The following is a 27,669-nucleotide window of genomic DNA, read 5'->3' on the forward strand; positions in this document are numbered from 1 at the left end:
CGGGCGAAAACCCATCCCCGCCCCGGGCATCCTTCCCCCCCGCCGGGCCCGCCGAGACCGCCGAAGCCGGGGGGGGCCGAGACGAAGGGCGGGGGGCTCCCTCGTGCCGGGCGATCAGCTGCGGCCCATGGGGGCGGCGGGCGGAGCCGGTCCCGCGGGGCTCAGCGGCTGCGGGGCTGCGCCGGGCCCGGCCTCGCTGCCGGCCGCCGCCTGGTGCTGGAGCCGCGCGGAGACAATGGCTGCCGGCTGCACGCATGCTCCCGCCCCCAGCACGGCCCCCCCCGCCATTAACCCCTGCGCTGCCGCCCAACATCGCGGAGCGGCACCGGGATCTCGGGCCGCTCCCGCACGGGGCCGTAGGGTCCCGCACGGCCGTCATCTCCGTTCACACGGTAACAAGGCCCAGCCGCCTCGCGCGGCGCTGCCCGCAGCCCTGTACTGGCCGTGCCGCACAGCGCGGCCTACACGCGGAGCGACGCCGCATCCCGCGGGGCCGGGCCGGGCTGAGGCGCGGAGCGGGGCGCTCCGTGACTACAAATCCCAGCGGCACCCGCGCCACGCGGCCCCGCCCCGCAGGGCCCGGCGTCGGGGCGTTGCTGGGGCGGCTTAAGATGGCGGCGCGCTGGAGCAGCGAGAATGTGGTGGTGGAGTTCCGCGACGCCCAGGTCGGGCCCTGAGGAGCGCGGCGAGCTCCAGCCGGGCCGCAGGGCCGGACCTCGTGGTCCGCATATGGCGGCTGTGGGGCTGGAGCCGGGCTGAAGGGCTGCGGGAGCGGGGGTGCTGAGGAGGGCCCGGTCTGGGCCTGCTGGCTGTGCCCCGCTCCGAGAACGCAGTGAGGGCTGTGAGCTGGGTGCTGAGATAGTGAACGTCCTCGTGGGATTCGCGGTGCCGTCGGTTCACGGGGAAACGCGTTAATTCACGAGGCGATTTATTTCCAGCGTTGATTCTAAACTTGTTTGTTTCACCCATCTCTGTTGGCAGGCCCCTTAGGAGACATTCGCGTGTCCCTCACCCCTCTCTTCATTTCTCCTCTGAGACCGTCGCAGCTTATTTGCTGGGTACAGCGCAGTCAGCAGGAATAGCAGGTTAGGGTTGAGATAGCAGAGGGTTCAGCTCTTGCTTTGAGATTGCTGCTTGTAGCAGAGCTCCCTTCTGTGCTCTGTTAGAAACTGTATTATGTACTCTCTTAGTAAGGTATTTTGTTGTGGCATTGCCGTTTCTCTCACAGATCTGAGTCTGGTGGCAGAGCCCAGGAAACCCAGAAAGCAATAAATAGGTCTGCAGTTCATCCTTGCATCCTAGATCAGTGTTAGCTCTGTGCTCACCATTCCCAGCCAGGCCCCTGCATCCTGTACCCAGCCTACAGTTGTAGGCTGTAAGTACCAGCTTGACATTGGTTTTGCTTTCCTCCTGGATGAAATGTGTAAAGCTGTCCTGTCTCTTGGTGAGGATTTACTCACAGGAAGCTGAGATATGAATGTACTTACTCCCAGACAGGAGATTCAAATTACATTTGGCTCAGGAGATATGTGCCTCATGGTTTGATTGCTTATTCATTATGAGTTGCATGTGGGAGCAGAGTGGGGAGGAACAGGTGTTTGAACCCTCTGCAGCAGTTGCTGTGGTGCTGGTGCCTACCTTAGTGATAGGACAAGGGGGAATGGTTTTAAACTGAGACAGGGGAGGTTTTGGTTAGATATAAGGAGGAAGTTTTTCACCCAGGGGGTGGTGACGCACTGGAACAGGCTGACCCACCTGTGCTCTCATGTGAAACCAGAGAGTTGCAGTATCCAGGGCTGCTCGGCTGCTGGTTTCAGGATGAACTTATTTACACATTTGGATTTCAGTGTTTGTTGGTTTTTTTTTCCCAGAATTTTGCAGATAGGAAACCTGAGCCTGAGAAATAGAAACAGCCCAGCTATTGCCTCCTGTACAGACCTAGAGCTCTGCCTGGTGGCCGTGCTGTCTCCAACATCCCTACCACACAACAGACACAACTCCAGAGAGTCAAAGGTGTGATATATATGCAAGAAGTGACCTTTATTTTTCCATGCCAGAGTGTTATGTGAAAACTACAGCACCCAACCAGCAACACTTCTGGCTGAAAGTGGTAGAGTAGCTTGGGGCCAGTGTTGGCCACAGGTGACATCTTTCTTTACAAACTGACAGAGGCAGTAGTTGATGTTTTTCTGATGTGTGACATGCAGGCTCTCCTCAGGCTGTCTGTGCTATTAGCAGGAGCGTATAGCTTACCACATCCAGCTGCAAACCACGCGTAGCAATTCAGTGAGAAGTGAAGTCAGCTACACAGGTTTGTCTTGCTGAGAGTTTGTCACTCTTGAAAGCCTTGGCAAATCAGGCTGGTCTGTTGTATTTCAGGTGAAGAGGGATAACGAGGCTAGATTCAAAATGTATGTAAGATCAGGTATGAAAAGGTGAGATGCTGAGATGCTGCTTGCCCTGTAGGCTCAGAGGTGTTTTTCACATGTGCTTATTCAGGGAACTGGTACTCATAAACTGTAATTCTAGCTAATTCAATTCTTGTTTGAGGATAAAGCAGCAGTTTCAGGTTGTTTTGTTCCATTTCAGCTTCCCCTGTCTGGAAAGTTGTGCTGTGAAGTCTGACATATTATGCAAAGCACATCGCATGCGTCTGACAGCTGCTTGGGTTTTTTTTCCTGTTGCCTGGATAAGAGACTGTAATATTGTAGGGAAGATCTCACCATAAAATGACTTTATTTGTCGCCCAGATAGTAGCAACCTGACATGTGAAGGTTTTTACTTCATTCTAATTACTCATTACATTTTATGACATTTGGAGCCTGAAAAAACAGTTTACCAATGTTCATTATTAAAAACTACTGGTAAGGATTTATGAGATTCTGGTGCCAATGCTAGAGAAATAAACTTGTATACAAAGTGGTCAATCACTTTAAATTGACTGGTGTTATTCCATTTTGGGGAAAGATGGCCAAATCTGTGTGAAATATGGCAGCTGACGAGCACTTCATCATATAAGAAAGCTCTGGTTCCAGTAATGGTTTCAGTAATCCTCATTCTAAGTCATCACAAGAGAAATATGCATAATTGGGGCGAAATTCCTTGTCCTGAGTGATTTCTTAATAAATTTAATAACCCACATTGTTGTTTTGCGAGGGAAATCTAGGAAGCTGGAATTCTCTTGTTACCATTTAGAGATTTAGAAACCAGCTGCTCATTTAGAGTTGCTGGAGAACTAGATCTGCTACCTAGGAAGGTAGCAGAGGCAGTGAAGCTTTGCCTGGTGGGGTGTAGATACATCTCTTCTCTTTGGTGAAGAACAACCCCTGATGCAGCTGTCTCTCCCTCAGCTGAGGCACTTGCGAGCAAATGATGCAGCCTTCCTCCTGTGCTGGGCAGGCAGCTTGCGGAATGGTTGGAGAAACCAGGTTTTATGATGGTTAATCTGGCAGCTGTGATTGAAATGGAACAGGATTGTCGTATTGTCTGATTGAAGTGCTGCTTGTAAGTAGCAGCTGTGGGACATCCCAAAGTCTTGTCGAATCTGTGCTCAGTGTACTTGGCAGAGCCGCCAACAGCAGCAGAGACATGCTCAGCCTTCAGAGTTAGCTTTGAAGATTACAGCAGTGAGTTTGAAGAGTGCGGGGCATGTTCTGTTTTTGCACTGTGAATGCTTAGAACTGCTTTGAAGACGTATCTATGTTTATGGGACGAACTGCTCAGCTTTTCAAGTCAGATTTTCCTTTATCCTGTTGGCAAGTAAATGAGATCGTCATCCATCATCCAATTCCATCCTGAACAGAGAGAGGGTGACAGCATTCAAACCATTTTTTGTTTGGTGGTTGAGTTTTTGGGTTTTTTTTTTTTTCCTAGTGGTGCTTAAGTTCTCTCTTAGCCTCCTACACAAGGAGTAAATTCAGATGCGTCTCAGCCATCCCTTGTTTGGAGACCAGCCACACGCAAATGGCTGCACTTTTATCTCCCTGTTCATATGTAATTAAATCTGGCCCTGCAACAGGAGAGAGGCTGAAAAAGCCCCTGAGCAGGAGCAGAGGTTGATTAATAGGGATTATGTGAGATTGCTGATTGAAAGGCAGCAGCAGTGATTGCCAGAGCAGAGAGAGCAAAGCGAGTGCCTGAAATGGTGTTTGCCACATCTTGTCTAACATCTGTTCTAAAAAAGAGTATTTTCTCTGTGCTGTCCTGCATTCTAAAATTGACTGCTGTGTGCTGTCACCCATCCGTGAAACTTTAAGGGATGTTACTCTTGCCACCCCTGAGAGATATCAGTTTTGACTCTTAGAGCAGTTTATGCCTTGAAGATAAGCTTGCAGGTTTTCCTGAGCTCCTCCCCAAAGCTGTGTTTGACTAAGAAGCTGACCTGACAGGTATAATTTAGTCTTGTTCTCTGTCTTTAACAGGCAACTGCTATGTCAGTGGACTGCCTAGGACAGCATGCAGTACTATCAAGGTGAGTGTGACAATCCCCATTAGAAATGTATGACAGTCACTTCCACAAGCCAAATCAGCAACCTTCAGGCTGACCTCAGCTGAAGGGCCGATGAATTGTTTTGGAAAGGTGCAGCTGAATTCTGTTCAAGGCTTCACAAAGAGGATTCTGGGGAACATTTCCAGTGGGATGCAGAGTTTAAAGCCAATAACAACAAAATAAAATGCTGCTATGACTTTATTGATGTATGCTTCCCCAAATCTGCTGTGGGAGGTGAAGCATCAGAAAGCACTGTTTGGGTTCTGCTTGAAAAAGATTGTCATTTGCTTAAGATGAAGTTTGCCCAAAGACCCCCATGGTGTGCTTGGTGAGAGGAGCCAAGCTCCTCTCTGTCACTGACCTATTACTTTATAGATTCAGTACAGGGTGATGCTCATGAGGCACCAAACACTCCCTGCCTTGGTTTTCTCAGGCTTATTTTCTAACTTCTGCTTTCCCATTTCCCTTTACATAATTCACGGTTGTCCCCTCCATTCGTGAGGACTTAGCAGAGCTGATCTGACAGTAATGCATTCCTGTGCATGCTAGTCTCTTTGCCTTATGTCTCTCTGTCTTTGATAAATCAGCTGTAGGACTTGCAGTGAGATCAAAGGGAGACACCAAGGGACCGTGCTTGCTTTGCATTGGTTGTGGCTTGCTGCTGAGGGCATGTGTGGTTCTGCTGACAAAAACTTCACACCATACTGAGCCTTGGCCCTTCATCCAGCAGTTATGCATGCACAGGAGCAGCAGCTGAGCAGCTAGTTTGGATCTAACTGCATATGTCTTCATCACACCCACCCAGTTTCAAGTTTATTTGGGCCAGCAGTGTGCTGAGGGCAGTCTGTTGTTAGGACCAGCTGCTTTTCAGAATTCTCTAGTAGTTGTTCAGGATTTGCCACCTTTCTTTTAAAGCTGCATAGGAACCTCAGAGGCCTCAGCATCTTCACTGTTCAGAGCAGGGAGTCCTGTCCTGGGGACTTAGTTCTGGAAAGGAAACATAAGTGTCCTCTGTGTTCTTTCTCTTGGGAGAATTCGATGCTCAGAGCAGCTGTATGCTTGCTGCACAGCTGACACACGTGATGCTGATGTGGTTAATTATATGTTCCATATGTTTTGGTACTGGCCTTCCATTAGAGTTCAGTGAGCTCACAGTTATTTCTGGGAGCTTTATCTTGTTTGAGAAATGAAATCACACCATGGAGGGAATATCTCACCCAGCTTATGGGGAGTTGGCCATGTCCAGCAGGGAACAGAGCCCATGTTCAGCAGCACGCAGACACCTCTCTTCTGTATATGGAGTTGGCTCAGGTCAACAATATAACCAAGTCAGTGCAGTGCTGTGTCCACCCACATTCATACAGGTGAACTAGCTCTGTGTGGTTCTGCTTGTACTGCCTGCAGAAGTCCCCAGACATCACATTGTGAAAACCCTTAGCTGTGTTTGTTGGGGCCTGTTGAATTGCTCAGATCAGCCTCTGCAGGGGGAAGCTGGCTCCTGTGCTGCCAGTAATTCTGTGCTCCCAGTCTCAGCTGCCTCCTCTCTGCTATTGCACTAGTCCAGCAAAGTGTGCCTGTATGTCTTTGCACCGTTTCCCAGTGCTTGCTTTTGTGTCCTGCTTATCTGAAGTTTTCTGTAGTCTGAGCTGCCTGTTGCATTTACAGATTTCCAGTGTTTTTGTTTCATTATTTGTTTCTAAATGTTGTCTGTTTGGAATTGTTGCCAAAAGTAGCATTGTCAGGAAGGAGCTCTCATGTGTGGTGTGAAACTCTTCCCTTGGCACTCCTCAGCTTGGTTGTAAGCTCTATGTGAGCCTGGGCTTTTGAGATCAGCCGTGTGCAGTGCAACCTCTTTGTGTCTGTGCCTTGCAGCCGCCGCTTCCTCTACATAGTCAATCTGGATGCACCAAATGAGGGCCATCGCAAGATCTCCCGACAGAGCAAGTGGGACATTGGGGCGGTGCAGTGGAACCCCCACGACAGCTACGCGTATTATTTTGCAGCTTCGGTGAGTTCACTCATTCTTAAAAGCAGTAGAGCTCCCCTGATTTTTATGGGTAGAATTGTGCACACTTGGAAGGCTGTGTGGAGCTGGCGTTGGATGCCTCTGCAGGTCTCGTAGCAAGATGAAGGCCTAATTCTGATATACTGCTGGTGAGGTGAGGTACTTGGCTTGCTAGTTCTCAGTGATTGGTCAGCAAGTGCTGAACCTAGTTTTGCTTCCTTGCGTTTTATAAAGCACCTTGCCAGATAAATCAGGCATCCATATAGACCTCTTCTGGAAGGAAGGAAGGAAGGAAGGAAGGGGGAGGGGTTGTTCTGTTTCTAACCTCCATTCTGTTATGAGATTTGTGCACGTATTCAATTTCTTGCTCTGTGTTGTTTTGTTTTTGCCTCCCTGCCTTTCTGGCAGGCTGTGGTGCACCAGGCAGTCTGTAAATAGCACAAGTCAATACTGGTTCACCACTGTAACAAGCTGGGCTTGTAAGACAGGGACTGGGTCAGCAAGGGCTTTTTGTAGAATGTGTGGAGAAGTAAATGAGCTGGTGTGAAGAAGCACCAGTGCAAGCCATGTTTAAACAGTGCTGATCTAATGGCCATCTGAGACTTGAGTGCAGTTCTTAGCTCTGGTCTCTGTCTGTGGCACTATGTAGCTTGTTCACGCAGCATGCTCAGCTGCAGCACTGGGGCTGATAGCTGCTGGCACTAGCTGGGTGCAGCCTATTGTCAAGGTGTTTGCTGAGTTACTTCTGTTTTTATAGATGAGTCCTGAAAAAAGTAAGTTGTGAAAGTTTCTTCAGTTATTTTGTGAAAGCTCAGTTGAAGATGATTTTTGTTCATTTTCTTTCTGGAACTATTATTGAAGTTAAAGGTGGTCTTTAAAGTGAATCAGTGGATCAGTGTTTTCTCCTCCTAGCTCTGGTATCAGACTGACATCTTTCAGGTGCCTTCTGCAGCTGTCATCTTCTAAGTGGAGGGCTAACAAACCTTGCCAGATGGTGTCCTTTGGTGCCACTTCTGAATATGGCATATGAAAAGCAAAAGCAAATAAGGAATGCTCTGTGCAGGTTGTGAGTAGAGCAGGAAATCTTTTCAAACACCCTGTGAATGCAATATTCAGTGATTGGTTATGCCCAGTCTGAGCAGGACCTTCCTGCAAGTGGGAACAGATGCACATCAGATAGCAAATCCCCAAGATAACATCAGACAGCTTTCTATTTTGGATCAGGATCACTTCCTTAACCATCTAGCTGGCTTTTTGGTCCTAATGTGGCCCTATCTCAGGACTGGAATTTAGCCTGCCTTGTTTATAAGTGGAAGGTATCAGGTCTGTGTCCCAGGTCAAGTCTGGAGGCAGTGTTGATGTGTTTATGTAAAGCTGTACCTATGGGAGTAAAGTTATATTAGGAAGGCAACTTAGCTTGGATTCAGTTCTGTGGAGGTGCAGTGTGCTGCTTCTGGCCTTCAGTCCTCTGTGTGTCCTCTGCTGAGGCTGTCATACGGAGATACGGAGCCAGTTTCAGAAATGCTGTTGTTTTCCATTCTAGATCCTTGTTACTCCTTTTGTGTGGTCAAAAATGCTTGAACAGGAGGATGATTAAATGGTTGGAGGAATATGCTGATACTTATCAGGAGAAGCACTTTTTTGAAAGCCCTTTTCTAGAAGTGCTGCTGGTGGAAAGAGCTGTCATCCCACCACTCCTGCTACAGGCAGTACTTCCCACTAAGAGCCTATGAAACTTCTGGACATTCTTATCATGTAGCATCAGCTCTGGGGTCCTGGGCAAATTCCATTGGGTAATTTCAGTCTATCCCTTTCAGTCCTTCTTTCAATGAGAAACATGCAAGCAGTTTTCCTTGCCCCAAGCTCTTCTGCAGCCCTTCTGTGAGCTATTAGAGAAATGCAGTTATATTATTGATGAGCTGGGAGGAGACCTCCCATTTCAGGGAAGGCTGGGGTGTTTTATCTGCTAGCTCAGGCTCTTAAGAATTTGCTTTGGGGTAGAAAAAAAAAAGCCACAAAATGTAAGATTTGGCTGTTCTCTGTTATCTTTACCTCTGTCTGCCTGTGCACTTGGAAGTGAGGGACTCACTTATTTGGTTCTGTGTGGAGTCAGGAGTTGGACTCAATGGTCCTTATGGGTCATTTCCAATTGGGGATATTCTGTGAGTCTATTTTGGCTTTTGTTTGTGAATTTACAGTCACAGCTCAAGACCTGCTGGGCTCGGTACTATGTAGGCACCCAAAAAGGCAATTTCTGTCTCATAAAGGTGAGAGTTGACATGAGCTGAAGTGAATTTTCAGTAGGACAGAACATGGACTGAAAATACAATGGTTAGTTTCAAGTAATGGTGTGGCTGTGTTTGGGGGTTGGGGAGTTTATTCCTGGAATGAGTGAAGAAACCCTGAATAATGTTGTCATTGATTCATTCGGTTTGCTCCTGTGGTTTGCAGCTAGTGATAAATGCTTACATCTTCTAGTTTTTCCTGAACTGGCAAAATGGAAGTACCCTTGAGGAGGTGACCCTGAAACCATTAGACTGTGCTGTTCTCATTTGGCAGCGGCCCTGATTATTGCAGAAGGGAATCGAGGGAGAGCTGAGGAGGACCAGCGGTGATCCATCATTCCCTTTGCTGAAAACTGGTTGTGAACGTGAACATGCTGCCAGGCTATTCCTGCAGAGAAAATATGCCTGCCTGTTGCCCGCAGTTACAGCTTGTTGTTAAGAAATAAAAGTTCTGAGAACATCAGTTTATGGAATTGTTTTGTAATGTGGTTTTTTCCTGTTCTTATCTCCAATTTTGAGTGGTTATGATTGGAGTGTAGGCTCTTGAGGGGCCTTGCAGCCTGTGTGTTCATCTTTGTTCTGCTTTTGGTCAAGCAAGGGCTTTGTTGTTCACAGCGGGACCGATTGCTAGCAGGATATTCAAAGGGAAGGGATCCTGGTCATGACATGAGGATTCCTGTCCTGCCTTGTTTGCCTGGTACAGTGACTTTTTCCTTTGTATTTCAGAGCAACCAGCGAGTTGACCTGTATAAGTGGAAGGAAGGTAATGGGGAAGTTTGCACGTCATTGCAGGGACACACGCGTGTAATCAGGTGAGGAACAAGTGGTGCTGTGAGCTGCTGGGTGGAAAACTGGGTTGTTTCATAGCAGATGAATAGTTCAGTCCTGGCACTACTCAGGCTCTACTCTGAGCTTCATTTTATTCACTGTCCCTCCTGCCCCATCTTACTTTCCCATTTGGAGAAGCTGGCAGATGTGAATTGGCTCTCCCCAGCATATTAGTTTAGCCTTCGATAGCTCCTGTGTCATCGCCTTAGGCAACTGTCCTTGTAATGAACAGCAGCCATCATTGGGGAAACAGCACCATGCTTATTAAATTGAATCCCAGCCATATTTCTGTGTGGTAGCAGCTGAATTAAAGCAAATAACCCCAAAGATGAAGTTCTCACTGAGTTAGAGGTGCTTGAGAGATCTCTGCCTGTAGTTCTAAGGGTACGCTTTAGTAGCATTGTCTTACTCCAGGTCCTGACTTCAGGCAGTAGATTGAAATGGCAGTTGTTTGGGCTGCCTGGAGGCTGTTTGTGTCCCAGGTGAGCCCAACTCATTTGCATTCCAGAATGAAGGGTTGGTGCCACCAATATGTGATAACTGGGAACTCACTGAGATGGTGTGCCTTTTCCTGTGGAGGAAAGAGAACACTCAGGATAGCTATAAAGTTCAGGGCTAGGATGATGTTTCTCTGGAATTTACTTAGAAGCTTTTCAGTGCTTCTTGGAATTTACCTAGAGAAATGATTAAGATCTTGCTTTTTACTTGAAAAGTTTGAGTGGAAGTCATGGAGTAGCTGTGAATTTGTCAAATAAATGTACTGGAGCCTGCAAGACATAGCTGCTAATGATGCTTTTCTCTGTTGACCTACTATTTCTTTGTATTTGCAGTGACTTGGACTGGTCAGTGTTTGAACCAGACCTGCTGGTCACCAGTTCTGTTGACACATACATCTACATCTGGGACATCAAGTAAGAATCAGGATACTTCTGCACTGCAGGGAGATCACTGGGCTTGTTTCCATAATTTGCAGCTTGCCCGTGCTGAGGGTGCTGCTTTTGGCCATGCTTTCAGGGTCTACATGTACTTCCATAGCCTCAAACAGCAGCTGCTTTAAGGCCAGCTCAGAGTCAATGAAGGGAAGCAGATAGGTATTCTGATTGGTATTCTGATAGGTGCTCTGATTGGCAGCAATACCAACTGGCTTATCTCCTTAACTACTACAGATCTTTCCTTGGAAGCTTTTCTTGGAACTCAGGCATTTTCCTCAACGTTTTTTTTTCCCCCTTGAGCTCGATGAATAAACATCATTTCAATATTCTAAAGTTGTTTTCATCTAAATGCAGTGACTGTGGCTGATACTCCCTCAGCAGTGGGAGCAGCAGTTGGGAACCTTTTCTTGTTTGTGACTTCCCTGGATTCATGGTGCTATCTATCCTGAGTAATTTTACAGTAACAGATCTGTCCAAACCCACCAATGTTAAAACCTCACATTCTAAACCTGAGAAATAAGGAGCTGGTACTGATGCTCCTGGATTGCCTTGCTGGCCATACAGCAGCGCTTTATGACCCCTGGCAAGTCACTTTGTTCCTCTCTGCCTTCCTTGCTCAGTTATAATAGAAGGATAATTACATAACCCCACTGCACCAGGGTACCCTGAGGCTTGCTTAGCTCCTATGAAGCACTTACATCCTTGGTTAAATGGTGCTTGAGAATGACAATATATTATTAATGTGTAATTAAAAGGCAGAGCGAGACAATAACTGGTAGTTGTGTTTTTCCTGCCATGCTATCTTAGTATCAAGCAAAAAAAAAGAAGTCTCTTAAGGCTGTTATTGGAAGCCCTGATTTAACTCTATTGTGCCCTTCCAGCAGTTTGTCTTTACTTGTATCACTTGTCCAAAAATGCCTGCTCAGATGATTTCTGACTAACCTCTACATCCCACGTGTGCTAATAATGGCTCAGCTTCCTGGGGGCCATGAGATCTAAGGGCTGCTGGCCTCCAGCAAAAGGAACATCCTGGTGAAGCAGCTGTCTCTGATGAAGCCCCAGGGAGATAACCCTGCAGGAAGGGTAGCTGAAGTTCCCCACTTTGTGCAAAAAAACTTTCGGGTTAGGCAGAAATTCTTAGTGGAAGAGGTGCAGTTCATTTCAGAAAACATTCTGCTGTTCAGCAGCCTAGCAAGTCAAAGGCAATATTCCTTGTTTCCAGTGGTATTTTTCATGAAGGGGCAGATAACTTCCTGATAAGCGTGTCAAGAGTTGAATTATTGCCTAGATTCATGTCCCAGCTGCTGCATGTTGTTGTGGTGCCACACTGGTTTATACCGCCGCAGAAATTGATCTGTCTGTGCAGCTGGCTTTATTTCCTATTAATTTTGTTATTGTATCACAGACATGAAGCCTCTACTCTGAAGTCTCTTCTCCATCTGCCTTGATTTAAGATGTACGGGGACCTGACAAACACAGCAGTGGCTTTTGCTGAGTTTTTCAGCTGCTGTTTGTTCCTTTTAGTCTTTCTGGGAAAAGCTGTTTTGTTGCCTCCTGTGGCAACACTTCAGTGAACCCAGTGTTCCCTTTGCCTGCCCAGTAGCACCATGCCACCTTGTACATGTGTTCATCTTCCTTCATGTCCCCTACATCTCCTTCTTAAGGCCTGACTGTGCTGCTGTGCTTTGTGGCAATAATGACTGTTGTCCTTCAGCTGGTTACCTCTTTGTTTATTCCATTTAATGTGACATATTTCAGCTCTAGACTTATCACTTAAATAAGCAGAAGGAGCTTTAACCCCCAAGAGGCAACAATAAAATTAGTCCTGGAACAGTGAGGAGCTCACTGGGAGGTTGGACTTGCTTGTCTGTGCCATGGTACTCACTTTATCCATGTTGTATTTCAGAGACACCAGGAAGCCTACAGTCTCACTCTCTGCAGTGGGTAAGTATGCCGCGTATGTGTGATACAGACATGCTTAATATCTAAATTCAGCGTTGTGTGCCTCTACTATTATTTCTCCCTTTTTCCATGCTCTGTGGCCTGACATAGTGGAAGTGCCACCATGTGTGATTGTCCTGTGTAGGAGCAGCTTGAGAGGCTTCAGTTCACAGCTCCTGCTAGAGGAGCAGAATGCAGAAGGGATGTGAAATAAGGGTGAAGTGCAGAAATTTCCTTGTGCTGTTGCTTTTTAGGAGTGGATGGAAGATGGTTCTGCATTTCTTTGCTGCCTGCCAGTTGGAGTTGTGGGGTTTGTGGCATGGAAACAGAAGGAAAAATGAACTCATTGGTGTTGTTTAAAAGCTGGAAAGACTTTCATCAGTGAAAGACTGATGAAATTAAGTACCTGAAACCTTCAGCAGGGCAGTCAAACTGCACGTGTACCTTCTAAATACGATCAACTTCTACCCTGCTTAACCACACTGCTTGTCTTCTCTGTATTGCCTGCAATTTCTCCCTTCCTTTTATGTTTGATTGAATTGAGAATCTAAACCATGCTCCAGGCAGCGGTACTGAATGCTGCCATCTGCCCAGCCTACCCCCTGGCTAGGTGCTTTGCTGGAGCATGTTGTGCTGGTAGCTGCAGCAATGACGTGAAGATGCTTTCTGTGAGCTGTAGTTGCTCTGGAAAGGCAGTTGTTGTGGCTGTTGGCAGTGTCCAGTTTAGCCACCTGCGATGCTGCCTGCTGGCAAGTGCTGTGTCCATTCTGACCAGCAGCCTGTTGGAGTGGAGCAAGGTATGGATGACAAGCAGAACTTGTCCTTTTCATGAGTTAGTGTTCTCGGTGCTGCAGTAGTCCTCATAACGTGTATCTTGTGTTCTACTGCTTAGATTTCCTTTGGCTGCACACCTGCAGTGACTCCCCCATCCCTCCCAGCTGGTAAACCTCACAACCACAGCAGTGCAGAAACCTTTCTGGATTGGAGAAAAGCAGCTAAAATCATAGTAAATAAGAGACAGGCAGCACTCTGTTCTGGTGCCTGGGGTGAGATTTCATAGGTCAGCTGAGCCAGCTCAGTACCTAGCCTCCTTCCTCCCATGCCTGAATTTGTTTAGTGCTAGTCCAGACATTTGTGTACCCTTCAGTGAGTGGATCAGCTCAATCAAGTGGCAGCTTCTTGGCGGCTCTTTACCCTTGGACTGGCTTTTAGTCAGACTGACAGGATGAATCTGCTAATGTGCAGCAGGAGATAGGTCATGAAGGCATAGAAGCAGGCTAGGAGATCCATTCAGATTTCTCATTGAACCTCACCTTTCTTATGGCTTAAAGTATTTGGAAAATGTTGGCAGAATAAGAATGAACAGAACGTGTATTTTTCTTACAACGTCTGAGCAATCCACATTGACCAAAGTTTGGTATAGGAAACTTCCAACCAGCTTCTGATTTTAGGTCTTTGACTGAGTCCCTCATAATTCCTGGACCATCTCACAGTTTCTTTACTGTGTTATGTCTTTGATTTGTGGTGTGTTTTTTACAGTTTCTTAGGTTGGCCTTCTGGTGCACCCAGTGTGGGTGCACTGCAGTCTTCTCCCACATCTCTAATAATAGACCAGTATTACTGGTGCCCTGTGTGGCATCTGGTTGTACAGAGGGTGTTGGCAAGTCAGATGAATCCCAGCTCTGAGAATTGGGAGATAGCTTAAATGAAAATGGGAGGGTCTGAGGAGAGGAGTAATGAATGTGCAGTTCTCATCTGGAGGTTGCTCCATATGACCTAATGGGCACAAGTGTCTTAATCCAGTGCAGCCCATGGTGCAGTAAGCGTGCAGTTGGAACACACTTGCTTCAGTGTCTTCAGTGCACAAACACAAAGGTCAGAAATCAGAGGTTATTCATTTTCATGCTACTCTTCATGCTGGCTTCTGGGATAGTTTTCCTCTGAACTGCCTTGTGCTAGGAGCAGCTCTAAGAATGGGTAAGGAGCGTGCTGTGTCACTTCTTAATCGATCATTTTGACCTGCTTTGTTTGTACTGCAGCTGGAGCTTCCCAGGTCAAATGGAACAAGAAGAATGCCAACTGTTTAGCAACAAGCCATGATGGGGATGTCAGAATATGGGACAAAAGGGTGAGTTGATGGTCTCTTGAAGTGAATGTGCAGATTTCTGCTTCCCATATGCAGACTTCCCTCTGATCACAGATAAATATTGGGGAAAAAGTTACTGCTTTATCCGCAGTCTCTTCTATGGGGTGATTTTAAATAAGGGAGTCTAGAACCCAGGAGACAGAAGAGAACGTGTTGATAACATCCCTCCCCAGAAATTATCATAGAATCATAGAGTGGTTTGGACTGAAGGGACTTAAAAGCTCATCCAAGTCCAGCCTCCTGCTATGAGCAGATTGCCACCCACTAGATCAAGGCCCAGGATCCTGTCCAACTTAGCTTCAAATGCCTTCAGGGATGGAGCATCCACTGCTTCTCTGGGCAGCTTGTGTCTGGGTCTCACTAGCTGCTGGGTAAAGCATTATCGCATAACATCTGACCTAAATCTCCTCTCTTTTAGTTTAAAAACATTCCCTCTAGTTCTATCACTACCTGCCCATGTAAAAAGTTATTTCCCCTCCTGCTTAAAGTTCCTTTTAAGAACTGGAAGGTTGCCATGAAGTCTCTCTGCAACCTTCTCTTTTCCAGGCTGAGCAAGCTCAGTTTCCTCAACCTTTCTTTAGCAGGAGGGGTGCTCCTTCCCTCTGATCATTAATTATGCCCATTTATGTTTTGCTGCTGATCTCAGAGTACTTAACTATGTTACTGAACATAAAAGTGTGGTGCTGGGCTGCACTTGGTGACTGTGGAATTCACCTCACCTTTCACAGCCCCTTTCCTTCAGCTGTTTTACTGAGCTAGTGCCTTCCCCTGGCAGGAGGGTGTTCTACCACCTGCCCTTGTTAAAGTGACGCTTTTTATGCCAAAGAGTTAGACCAAATTTCAGAAGCCCTTTGCTGAGAAGGAAAATGTTTCTCCTTCCAGAAACCCAGCACTGCAGTAGAATACTTAGCAGCTCATCTCTCTAAAATCCATGGTCTGGACTGGCATCCTGACAATGAGTACACGCTGGCCACTTCCAGCCAGGACAACTCTGTCAGGGTAAGTATTGCTTCTGGGACTTTTGCCTGGGAGGCATCAGGTTGGCAGAGCAGATTTCCTTCTGCTGATGTGCTGGGCAGTGCTTGCCATTGGCAAGATCTGGATCCTTATGTCTGTTTTCTGGCAGCCTGTTTGTATTGAAGCAAGGCTGTGTGTACAGAGGAGACGCAAAGAAGTGGTTGCAGGATGGGTGCACGTGTGCTTGCCATAGTTAACATAGCTGCAGTGATTTGAAACTGAAAACAGCTGCCTCTGCCTGTTGCTTGCCAGCAGTGCCTCCTTCCCAAGATGTGGAGTTGCCAGCCTCAAGCTGATTATGGCAACTTGGTGGGAGACATCCTCCAGCCCCCGAGGTTCTCAAACTCATGTCAAATTGGGTTTTCAATATGTCTGCAAGCGTTGCTATGCAGAGCCTTACTTGGGGGGGGGAATAGTGTGCTTGGTATGTCAGCCAAATGAGATTTATTCACCTTTAGCCAAGGTCTGAGGTGAATGCAATTGATGTGTATTCTATCAAAGCAAAAGGTTAGATTATTCATTACAGAATTGGCAGTAGCAGCAAGGTGGGCCTCCTCCAGTCTGGACTGGCACATGGGTTAGTCCAGACCTGCAGGGTACCTCGTAGCTCTGAATGCCTGAGCAGCCTCCCTGTCTCCATGCTCTAATTACTCAAGCTGTGATCGCTGTGGACATGACCCCAAGTCACTTGTTTTCTAAGAGCTGCTGCCAGGTGCTGATCACTTGGTATTCATCCTTTGGGGCCATCTCTGTTGTTTATGAATGGGGTTACTAATAATGCTTGTGCACCCTGGCATATTTCTCACCCCATTATATGTTATATCTACAGCAGCATAGAAAGCTGCAGCTTAAAAGTATGGCCAGCTAACTTGTGCCTTTGTTTTATGGTTTTGTTGTCTGGTTTGGGCTTTTTTTTGTTGTTTTCCTTTTGAAGTTCTGGGATTACCGTCAGCCTCGGAAATACCTCAATATCCTTCCCTGCCAGGTTCCTGTCTGGAAGGCAAGATACACGGTGAGTGAGAAACACCCACCAGCCCCACTTGTACTGTGAGAGCAAATTCATGAAGGCGTGTTAAATAAAGAACTGCTGCAGTGCTTCTTGACACTTCCACTTGGTGTTAAATTGATTTTAAAGTCCCTTATGGGAAAGTCATGCCTACAGTTGGGGCATTCAGGAGAAGAAATCACTGGCAGTGTGAGATCACAGTCTTTGGTGTCATCCTGTTGGGGATGAAACTCAGGTGTGAGTGATTGGCTCTGGGAGCAGGAGGCTTGGAAAGCAGCTGCTGCTCTTGCTGTCCTATTTTTTCACTCATGTCCAGCACTGTTACACGTAGCACAGATGTTTGCCCTGTCTGGGGGCTTCCTCTGTTCCCCAAATCTCCAGTTGTGGCATGTGGGGCTCTTATAGCATAGCGTGTCATATCCAAGAAGTAGTGCTTTTTGATAGAGCAAGTGCATAGCTATGTGAAGCTAAGGCTTTTAACATTAGTCATACCTGTTCTCTTCTCTGGACATCTGAATATGTCCTGAAGTGAGTACTTCTCTTGGGGCTTTGGTCCCCTTTCCACATCCCCTTGTGGGACTGTAAGAATGGTTTATAGTGTTCCTCTGAGAGTCACGACTGTGAGTAGCTGCCAGGGCTCAGTCCCTAGGAAGCAGTTCTTAGAGCGCATGGCAAACTCCAGTAAGGATCCCATGTGAAAAGTCGATGCTGCAGCTGCTTCAACCTCATGGCTGATAAGTGAGGGAGAAGCAGAAAGAAGTGGCTGACCTGAAGTGAGCTGCTCTGAATCTCTCTTCCCTCTTAAGATGCCAGTTTTAAGCAGCAGTTGCCTTTCACTTCTCCTGCTTTAGGCCTGGTTCTGCTTAGTACTGAGCTCATTTAAAATCAGCATGTTCTTATGGATGGTAGTAGGTGAGAATTACAGAGCATGCTAACAGTACCTTAACCAAAAGATGTTTTTTTCTCAAGCCTTTCAGCAATGGGCTGGTGACAGTGATGGTTCCGCAGCTCCGACGAGAGAACAGCCTACTTCTCTGGAATGTCTTTGACTTGAACACACCTGTTCATACTTTTGTGGGACATGATGACGTGGTGCTGGAGTTTCAGTGGAGGAAACAGAAAGAAGGTGAGATCAGGGCTGGGCTCAGTGTTCTCTCTCCTATCCTGCTGCCATCAGCTTTCCGTGACTCCTGGCTGCAATGCTCATGCTGTCACCCTCTGACTCTTAACTTTCCTTGGAGCAGCTCCAGCTTGCTTTCCTGCCTCTGTCTGCTGCTGTTCCCCCCCCAACCTACAGCTGTTTTCCACTCATTTTATATAGCAGTGGCCTCAGAAGCGTTGCCCTGTTGTTTCCATGCTAACAAAGCAAATCCAGTGAATGCTGAGTGGGTCAGCGGTGACTCTAATTGCTTCCTCTCCCCTGTGAGTCTATTTTTAAATGTATCTTTCAGAATAAATTGTACAAACTATTAGATGGGTGTATGAGTGCAGGCGCCCTCCCTCTGCTCAGAGCTGCAGGCTAACCAGTTAACCCCTCGCAATGCTGCCTGGATTGCAGCTTCCAGCATGACTGCAGAACCAACGTTGTCTCCTTATCTGTATGCTGGCAAAGGCAGGAGAGGGAGAGCGTGGGATGGGGAGGCTGCTGACAGAGTTCAGTCCTGACTGCATTTTCCAGCGTAGGCAGCTAAATATAGGAAATTCCAGAACCTCAGCTACCATCGACAGAATGAACGTGCCTGGCTTTGACGGTACTGCTTTGCAGTGTGAAAGCACACAGAGCTGATGGGGAGACTCCAGATTGGAGGTGTTACTGGCACACAGTTGAGCTGAGAGTTAGTTTCATCTCTGCACTGCATAGCTGTCCATGAGTGAATGGGAGCCCTGTGCTGGTTCTCAGGGCTGTTGTGGGACTCCTGCTCTTGTTCCCAGGGTTGTTCAGTTCTGTAATCTCTGACCTTGGAGCCTGAGCATCCACCAGTTACTGGTGGTGAAGCTGATGGAGCACTGGACTGGGATTTAGGAGACCTGAATTCTGATCCAATTCTGCCACCAGTCACTGCTGCAATTCAATTAAATCACCTTTTTTTTTTTTCTTCCCTCTGTTTCTTGAATTTCTTTGAAAAAAAGGTGAGCAATATAGAGAACTGTGTTAGCATCTGGAGGTGCAGTTTGAGAATGCTTGAATGTTCACACATAAGCTGACTTGAACCACAGTTGCACTCTCAGTTGAATTCGTGTGTACATACCAAGGCTGGAAGTCATGCTTTTCTCAAGCAACATTAATCATACAAGCATTCCCAGTCCACTTCAATGCAAAGACAGCCAAGATACCTCAAGATAGCACAAATCTCCTTGCACAAAATCTGCAGTGCTAAATTTAGACAGCCACTGTGCCTCAGCAGAGGGGTGTAAAAAGCAGTTGTGCAGCAGCAAATTCCTAAACAGCAACAGCTGTTTAACAGGGGAAATTTAAACTGTATCACAAGGCCTACAAGTGGACATAAATAGCCTGGTACCTTTATCTGCTGCTTGATAGTGTGTGTCTAGATGTATTCAGTTGCAACCTGAACTTGTCTTGGCATCAGCAGCTCTTTCAGAAGGAAAAGGATGCCCAGAGCCAGCTACTGTAGCATAGGAAAGTTTGCATTTTAAAATGTCTTTCAGTTCATCACCTGCTTCAACTTCACAGTAATGTAAAAATGAATCTATTTCTCAACTGCATCACTTCTGCTTAAATAAATTCATAGGCAATTTTGTTCACTCCTTGTTTGGAAACCTGTATCGCATTCATTATATTTATTTTGTGTCTTTCATCTGTAAATCATACCCTGTTTAGAGGCATGGTAACTGTTGTGCAGGGGGAGGGGTAAAGGCCCAGGTCAGTTCAAAGCAGGTAGGAATCATAGGATTCATGAGTTCTGCCTTTCAGCATAGTGCCTTATCCACACAACCTCCCTGCCAGCTTGCTTGCTTCTGTTTGCACTAAAAGCAGCACTGAGATGCAGTCTCAGTTTTCAGCTGGGTCTATAAGTTTCTGTCCTTTTTAGGTTCTAAAGACTACCAGCTGGTTACGTGGTCCCGTGATCAGACTCTGCGGATGTGGCGGATTGACTCTCAGCTGCAGAGGGTATGTAAGTACTTCTAAACTGTAGGCAGTTTTCTTACATGCTGGATTCACCTCCCTTCCCTTCTGCTCCCAGTCACTCTTCTGGTATCTTAGAGCTGCAGATACAGAGCAACAAACTGCGATTTCAGTTCCCCCTTCAGCTCCAGCCCAGATGTGATGAGAAACATCTCCAGGGAGGCCTGTCCTGGGGCCTCTCTCTGTCTGTGCAAAGCCACTTTGTCATGTAGCAGTAAGCATGCAAGGCTTTGGGGAAGGTGGAGATCAGTTACTGCCCAATTGCCTCTGATGATGCTACCTCTGCAGTTACCACGCTATTCTTTGACTTTTGGCCTGGTACAGGCAGGAGGAATTCCAGTGTTCTGCTGTCTGACAGCAGTTACAAAGTGCTAAAGCAAGCTAGGGCAGCTCTGCTGGGCCAGGGCAGAGGGCAATATGGGCAGGTTTACCCACATTGCCCTGCTTGGCTCATCTTCAGCTGTGGATGTCTTGGAAGAGAGTAAGAATGAAGCAAGTATGGGGTGACATCTCTCTCATATGCGCTTCCATCCTCCTGTAGTTTACAGCTTAGAGGCCTACCAAGCCTGGCATCTTTGTATTTGATATAGCTCTGTAGGCTTCACTTTTATAGATTTGTTTTGACCTGAACTTGCCTACATTTGTCATCCTAAACATGCTGTGAGCAAGGAGTTTCATGGTTTTTCTGCATGCTGTATGGGAAAACAGCTCCTTCGCTTGTTAATTTTGCTACCTGCTAGTTGTACTTGCTCTTAACTTGTTCTTAACCCTGAAGATGAAATGAGCAACCAACGTTACACCATGTTGTCTGCAAATTTCTGTCATATAGACCTATTGGCTGTTGATCTCAGCTGCCTCCTTTGTCTAGTCAAAGCATCCTGATTTTCTTCATCCTTCGTATGAGAATTTTGGTCATCCTTTTGTAATTCATGGCCCTTTTTCAGCTCTACTACTTTTTGGGATGGGGATCAGAATGTTGTTCTTAGCAAAGATTTCCCAGTATTTCATTTGCTTTTAAAATGTTGGGCATAATTCCATGAAAACATCAGCTTAGTCTGTTCTCTCTGTCTTGCTCCTTCAGTCAGCTTGAACTTGTCATTTTTTGCCTATATGCTTTATATTTATTTGAACTGAAGTTCATCTTTCCTGCAAGATCCTTCTGTGACTGTTGGTAGTCGGCTGCTACGTTACTACCCCGAATAACCTGGTGACATCAGCAAATGAGGTCATGTCACTATTCACCTCCTATTCTAGGTTTGTTATGAATATGTTGAGCAGCGTGTGTCCCAGCACAGATCCTGCAGGAGTCCTGCAGGTCTGTAACAAACCTTCTCTGTGAAAAGTGACCCTCTATGCCTACCTGATATAGCTGTGAATAGTTTATTTCTGTCCTGCCTTTAAATCAATTGTTCGTCTGTATCAGAGACTTCACTCATCCTCTGCTGGCTCTTGCTCCTCTCTTGTTCTTGGTCTTTATCAGGCTACACCCAATGGCGTGTTGCTGGTGACCAGTATGCAATTTGCTACTTCATAAACTTATCCTTTTCTTCTCCCTGTGGTTCTTCTCTTTATCTCCTGCATTTGTGTGCTAAATTTGTGTTTTATGTTTTCATGGTCTCTTTTTTGGTACAGGACTTAAAACACTACGGCTTGTAATATTAGCCTGGGCCTCTAAATTCTGAAGTGTGAATATCAAAAGCAGAAAGCATGCTGCTGTCACATCTGATCTAAAAAATAAGTGACTTATGACACGTGAGCACATTAATTAAAAGTGTTAAGGGTATATGGGTTTTAGTTTAAAGTGAAACCTCCTTTACTGAGACTGGTTATATCAATTAAATGACTTTGTAGGCAAGCAAGGCACTTAGAAGTGACAAAGGGGACAATGTTGGAAAGAGGAAAAACAGCCTGTCTTGTCAAAGAGACAGTGCCAAGGTTTGTGACTGTAGGGTGTGCAGACTCACCTTGCAAAGCCAGAAATTAGTTCTTTAGTGGTGGCTTTTCTTTGTTTTCTGTTGTGCAGCCTAATTGGTGTGCTTGTTCTTTTCAGCTGTGTGCTAATGATATCCTGGATGGAGTTGATGACCTCATCGATGGGATTTCTCTTCTGCCTGAGCCAGACAAGACCCTTCAACCCCAGGACTCTGAGCCCCAGCATAGCTCTGGACATGGGGATGAGGAAGGTGAGGCAAGTGATGAGTTGGGGAACTCAAGCCCCAGATCTCTTTGTGTTGGGAAAAAGATGCATCACAACCTAAGAAAATCACACCATTTTTTTTTTCTCCTCTAGCACAGTGATGTCATTTTAGTTGTAAAACAAATCCCTTCCTTGTCACTAATAGCACTTAATAGCACTGCCTTTAGGTCATCTTTGTGGCTTCCTGCCAGAAATAAGGTAATGAGAAAATCAGTTCTGATTCTTAAGAATGCGTTTCAGTTTAAGCTGAGAGATGAATGAGATCCATGAAAAAGGGGGGCACATGGATAAAGTGCTGTGACACAAACTGCTTGCCTAGTATCTAAATCAAGGACATTGACATATTTGCAGTGACTTCTCCCATCTTGGAGAGAGCTGCTGTCTTTTTCCCACGTGCTGAGAACAGGTTCTAGCAGCAGGAGAGGGCTGTTAACTCTACCCTGTGAGTACTGGACAGTTATACAGAGCTTCTCAGTGAGCACTGATTTGGCTTTATGGAAGAGAAGGCAAACAAAGGCAGGAATGTGGAGCAGGGTTTGTGTGGTTAAGGCTCTGGCCAGATTAAACATTCTGGGTAATAGTGTTTGAAGAGATTAGAGTAAAACAGAAGAGGCTGCAGCAACTGAGACTCAAGGTAGTGATGTGCACATGAAAAAGCCATCTAAAGGTTTCTGTTTCTAAAGGAAGAAGAGGAAGAATATTTTGGTGCCCCTCTGTGTCAGCTTGGGTTTAAATTCACAGTTCCCTTCCGTACTGAAGCAGGCTGCTGCAATGGATCCCCATGTGGCAGGCTTATAGGAAAGCAATTTGATTCTCTTTTTGGGTTGCCAGCAAGCTGAAGAGAAGGTGAGGAAAATGGTCTAATGATTGTCCTCTGAATCATAGAGACAACTCTGAGGTCCCTTAGGGAAGGTCTTCCTGGCACTGGAAGATTCCTGCCCTGTGAAGTTCCTTTGTAACTTCCCTGGATGGACACAGAACAAGTTTCTGGAGGTTGCCAGTACCCCTGTCTGCATGAGGATTTTATAATATGATTCCAAGAGTTCTTGCTATTTGTGTTCACTGTGAGCAATCCCGTATGAAGAAGCATAGCCTCTCTTGCTCTAGCTGGGAGCCTTAAGAGAAGGGTTGTCATTCTGACTACTTAATCTCTCCAAGGGAGAGGGTCTTTCACTGTCCCTGTCGAGGTCACATCCATGGTGTGGTTTCTGTGTGGGTCTGGTTTTGGTTCAGGCCTAGTAAGGCTTCCTTTGTTTCAAAGGGAATTAAAATGACTTTTCTGTAGCAGGGTAGATGTTGCTGCAGATAGCATGACTTCACGATCGATGCACAAGCAAGTCTCTAAGTAGGAATTTCAGTTCTTTCTAGTCCACAAGCAATTGTGGACTGTTGATGTGAGCCACCCTGGAAGTGGCTTAATTTCCATTGCAAAGTCCGTGTTAGATTAGTAAAGCACTTCGGGGGATCTTTGAAGAGAACGATGCTCTACAGATAAACTGGAAAGCACACCAGCTGTGTCTTCAGTGTACAGCTCTTCTCACTGGCTGTTGCCTATAAAAGATCGTTAGGAATCTGGAGAGATACATGGGCTTTTGGAGATTAGAAGTTAATTGGAAGGGAAGAGGGGGAGAAGACGAAGGGAAGGCAGTGCCCGTTTTAGGAACATTAGAGGTGGCTTTTTAGTTAAGCTATGGTGGTGTCTTTGAGCTAGAAATAATTATCTTCCCTGAAAGCCGCAGATCTTCCTTTAATCCTTTTTTCAGCTCCCTGTTGCAAAGTGGATGTAAGCACAATAGTAAAATCTCAAGTAGGAATGAGTAGTTAAGCATCCTACCTATCCAAATTCAGCAACCAGCTGGGCAGCAGTGAAGCCAGATATATTTGTCCCAGCAGCAAAGACAGTGACTTTCAGGCAAACCCCTGAACAAGGATAGCTTTTTGCATTTCTTTTTCTTTGTTTTCTCACTAAGAATAGTCTGTGTGGGCTCAAGGTGAGAATGACAGCTGAGTAAATGGGACATTCTTGTGTCTTTTGATGATGTTTCCAAGGACACATTTGGCATTCTTAGGAAGGGTTGCCACAGCAAAACCCCTTTGAACAGGAGCTTCACCTGTCCTAATAGAGGCATGTAGCAAAGGTCAAGGCAAGAGCCAGCCAGGCACAGCAGGCAGTGACTGATACTTTTGAAACTCAGTCAAATTGGCTATCTTAACCATAATTCCTTGTACTCAGCAGCACTTTCCTGACTCTTTAAATACATTCTGTGTTTGGGGGCTATTGTCCTACTGAAAAACATTGATAGTGGAAGAGGACAGCTAGATCCAGCTCTTAAATGGGTCTTTAAGGACTGTTCACTAGAATGCTTTTCAACATTAAATGGACTCTGCTGCTTCAAATTAATTATGCCTCTCCTAAGGCCAGAAATACCCTCTCCTCCCTCCCAAAGCCTTATTCATCAGATTGCTTTGGATGCATTCCCTGAAAGCCAAGAGCAGTGGAGTGTGAATCCCAAAGACCAGAGCTCCTCCTGGAGCCTGTTTTGGCAGTAGTTCTTTCCTGCTGGACCAAGAGACTCCAGTTCATCTGTTCATGTCTGGCAGTGCTGCGTAGGGAGGAGAAGGTGGTCTCGATTGAGTAGAGACCAGACCATTTTAGGGCTGTATAGAGTACAGGTGGCTTCTGTAACCTTCTTGGGAAACTGTTGTGCAGACAGATTGTTTTGTGAACAAGGCTCTGAAATCTTCCTCTAAACAACAGCCTCCAGCTTACAGGGCTTGGCCAGGTAGAACTTGTGCTTTCATATATCAAAAAGCAGCCTGTTCTCCTGACTGCCTCGTGGCATCGCATGCCTAAGCTCTACTCTAACTTGCCTTAGCCTGTACTGCATCTTTTCTGTCAGCCTTAAAAGAAGACTTCCTGAATGACCTCCTGGTGGGAAAGAAAACAGACCAACTGGGGCTGCCTCAAACACTGCAGCAGGAGTTCTCACTGATCAACGTGCAGATCCGAAATGTCAACGTGGAGGTAGTTTCCTTTCTCTACTTGGCTAGAAGGGGATTTGGGCAATCTGGCTCATCAGGGCCTTCTGAAGGGACATCTCCTGCTGCAGTGACTGCTGCCCATAAGCGAGGTTTATTCTGAGCTGTAGAGATCCTTTTGGCCACGGGTAGTAGAAAAGAGGATAATCGCAAATGCTGGGAGTGAGGGAGATATTTCAGCATAGTAACTATGCTGGCACTGGCCCCAAGGAGGCTGGACTGTGTTTTTCTTCTGCCAAAACTGTGAAGTGCCTAGTTCCAGTGCGTGCAGCTGATCTCATTTCAACCATTTCTGAACTCAGTTAGATCAGCCCTCACTGTCCCGCACTCCAGCCCTCAGTTTTGGCATCTCTCACACAGCAGAGTCTCTTCTGTGCATGGAAGCTGACTGGAGGCCCAGTGCAGTGCTGGAATGGCAGGCTTGGGGCTGCTGCCTGTCATCTCTCCCTGCCACTGTGGTTTCACAGTCTCAGATACCTTCCTGAGAGTCCTGTATGATCTTAGATGGTGCCTTTTACTGCTGCAACACGCCTTAAATGCTCTGTGGCCAAGGGCAGGGGGGTGGGGTGCAGCAGCTGTTGGGAGCTGCCCGATTCCTGCTGCAGCCCGTGCTGGCTGGAGTTTCCAGATGCTGCTGGACTTGGCAGTCTGCTGCTGAAAGCTGTTCCCTGTGTTTTTTTTGCTGTCGCTGTATTCATTGCCCTTGACAACAGCACGACTTCGTCTTATGGGTGTGCAGGGGAATCAGCCCCTCAGCATGAATTGAAGCCACTGCAAGTTTAAAGGTCCTTGGAGATCTGAATGCAATTGCTTTTCCTCACACAGATGGATGCTGTGAATCGTAGCTGCACAGTGTCAGTGCACTGCGGCAACCACCGAGTCAGGATGCTGGTGATGTTCCCTGTCCAGTATCCCAATAATGCTGCGCCATCCTTCCAGTTCATCAACCCTACCTCCATCACTGCCTCCATGAAGGCCAAGCTGCTGAAGGTATGTGGTCCTACGACTAGACACGTGCTCACCACCTGGTGTCTAGGCTTCTGTCAGTCAGACCTTGTTGAAGATACACCACAGACTGCTGTTTGGACTGATGTATTTTGGGGCCCTTTGGATGAGGTCTTTGTTGGCCTTGCAGCCCAGTACTTCCTTTTCCCCACTGATGCTTTCTGAACTCGTTTATCCCTGCAGCTTGGTGTGAGTGTCATGTGTATTGCCTGAGGAACCCTAACATCCTTCTACAACATCTGCCCCAAGCTTCATAATGGACAGAATGACCAGCAAAGCATCCATTTGCAGAAAGGCAGTATTTCTGAGCTGGCATGTTGCTTCCTGCTTGCCTTAACAAACTGTTTTAACTTTTTTGCACAGAGCCCACTAATTCTAGATCGAGTGTTTGATGAATTGATGCAGGAAGTCCTATTGCTATTGAAATCCCTTCTCCAGCAGCAAGGGCTGCTCTCCCTTGCCCCTCCTATAAGAGCACTAGGAAAGCAGGCTTATTTTACCTTTGGACCACAAAGGAAGGATTAAGTGCTAGCTCATTTCCTAGTGTAAAGCAGATGGAGGTAGTGACATAAAGCATTGCTAGCTTTAGACTCATTTTCCGTGCATCATCTTGTGTTCTGCTCAGAGCAGAGTGGAGGATCACAGATAATTTGTGTCTTCCTTGGAGAGATTTTTTATTTTATTTTTTTTAATTATTATTTAATTTACAGACCATTGGGAATGATTTATGTTTGAATGGAAGGGAATGCTGAGAAGTTGCTCTTTAAGGGAGGGAGACAAGAACCAGGGATTTCAAAGTGTATGAATTCCTTAGTCTTCAATGCTTTGGTCCTCCTGAGTCTAAAGGTGTTATGTGTTAGGGCTGAAATGGTTGCCTTGGAGCAAAGTATCCTCAGGCTTAGGCCTAAGTTTGTCCGTCAGGCTAATGGGTCTGTTTGGGTTCCTTCTTGGAAAAGCTGAAGCAAGTTTGCCATAAACTGGTGTAGAATGTTATAGGATACAGTAGTACAGCAGCCCAAATCCTGGGTCAGAGTGTGCTGAACCTAGGTGAACCCTCAGTGCACCGGTCAAAGCTCAGTCGTTCTTCCCTTGAAGCAGACAGCACATTAGTGGGCAGATGTGGCTCCAGTGGGTGTTCTGGGGTGTCTCTGGCCCTGCAGTCTCATCAGCCTGGCAACTTTGCTGCTCTGCAGACAAAAAAGGATGTGGGAAGGTGCGGATGTAACCATGACTCAAGCTGCATCTTGCATGTATTCCAGATACTGAAAGACACTTCTCTGCAGAAAGTGAAGCGGAACCAGAGCTGCCTGGAGCCCTGCCTGCGTCAGCTCGTCTCCTGGCTGGAGTCTGTCGTGGTATGGAGAATTCCAAGGGCTTTCTGCCCTACTTTGTTGTCTTCTCCCACATCCCACAGTTCTGACTCTGCACCGAGTCTGGCCTCATTAGACACGTAAACAGACCCCTGTGACTGGCTGATAGATTTGTGTAAGTGCTTGTGGTTAATGTTGAAGAAAACTGAGTTGGATGATCAGGCCCTGAAGGTTTGCTGTTTTAGGGGTGCTCACTAATAATTAGGTTAGCAGGGGTTACTGTTGGTTGCTGCATCACAGTGGTGCGTGGTAGCTTTCCAGCTC

At 46.5% G+C, this 27,669-nt stretch overlaps 1 protein-coding gene across 4 annotated transcripts in view; it reads left to right on the forward strand.

The window, feature by feature from the left end:
* The first annotated feature begins 475 nt into the window (after positions 1 to 475).
* WDR59 (WD repeat domain 59) overlaps positions 476 to 27,669 on the forward strand; it is a 46,590-nt gene continuing 19,396 nt past the window's right edge. The window contains exons 1-16 of one of the 4 annotated variants that reach the window (XM_032447120.1): positions 575 to 665; positions 982 to 1,085; positions 4,422 to 4,471; positions 6,362 to 6,497; positions 9,506 to 9,591; positions 10,438 to 10,518; positions 12,446 to 12,483; positions 14,520 to 14,608; positions 15,509 to 15,625; positions 16,578 to 16,655; positions 17,619 to 17,775; positions 19,700 to 19,779; positions 21,845 to 21,977; positions 24,868 to 25,016; positions 25,856 to 26,020; positions 27,295 to 27,390. In XM_032447120.1, the coding sequence (XP_032303011.1) occupies positions 4,431 to 4,471; positions 6,362 to 6,497; positions 9,506 to 9,591; positions 10,438 to 10,518; positions 12,446 to 12,483; positions 14,520 to 14,608; positions 15,509 to 15,625; positions 16,578 to 16,655; positions 17,619 to 17,775; positions 19,700 to 19,779; positions 21,845 to 21,977; positions 24,868 to 25,016; positions 25,856 to 26,020; positions 27,295 to 27,390 (1,446 nt within the window). In that variant the 5' untranslated portion in view covers positions 575 to 665; positions 982 to 1,085; positions 4,422 to 4,430. Of the gene's footprint in view, positions 666 to 981; positions 1,086 to 4,421; positions 4,472 to 6,361; positions 6,498 to 9,505; positions 9,592 to 10,437; positions 10,519 to 12,445; positions 12,484 to 14,519; positions 14,609 to 15,508; positions 15,626 to 16,577; positions 16,656 to 17,618; positions 17,776 to 19,699; positions 19,780 to 21,844; positions 21,978 to 24,867; positions 25,017 to 25,855; positions 26,021 to 27,294; positions 27,391 to 27,669 lie in introns of all 4 variants that reach the window. The other 3 variants (XM_032447119.1, XM_015873603.2, XM_015873604.2) reach the window with 3 other exon arrangements.

The sequence above is a fragment of the Coturnix japonica genome, chromosome 11, assembly GCF_001577835.2.
Source record: "Coturnix japonica isolate 7356 chromosome 11, Coturnix japonica 2.1, whole genome shotgun sequence".
Lineage (NCBI taxonomy): Eukaryota > Metazoa > Chordata > Aves > Galliformes > Phasianidae > Coturnix > Coturnix japonica.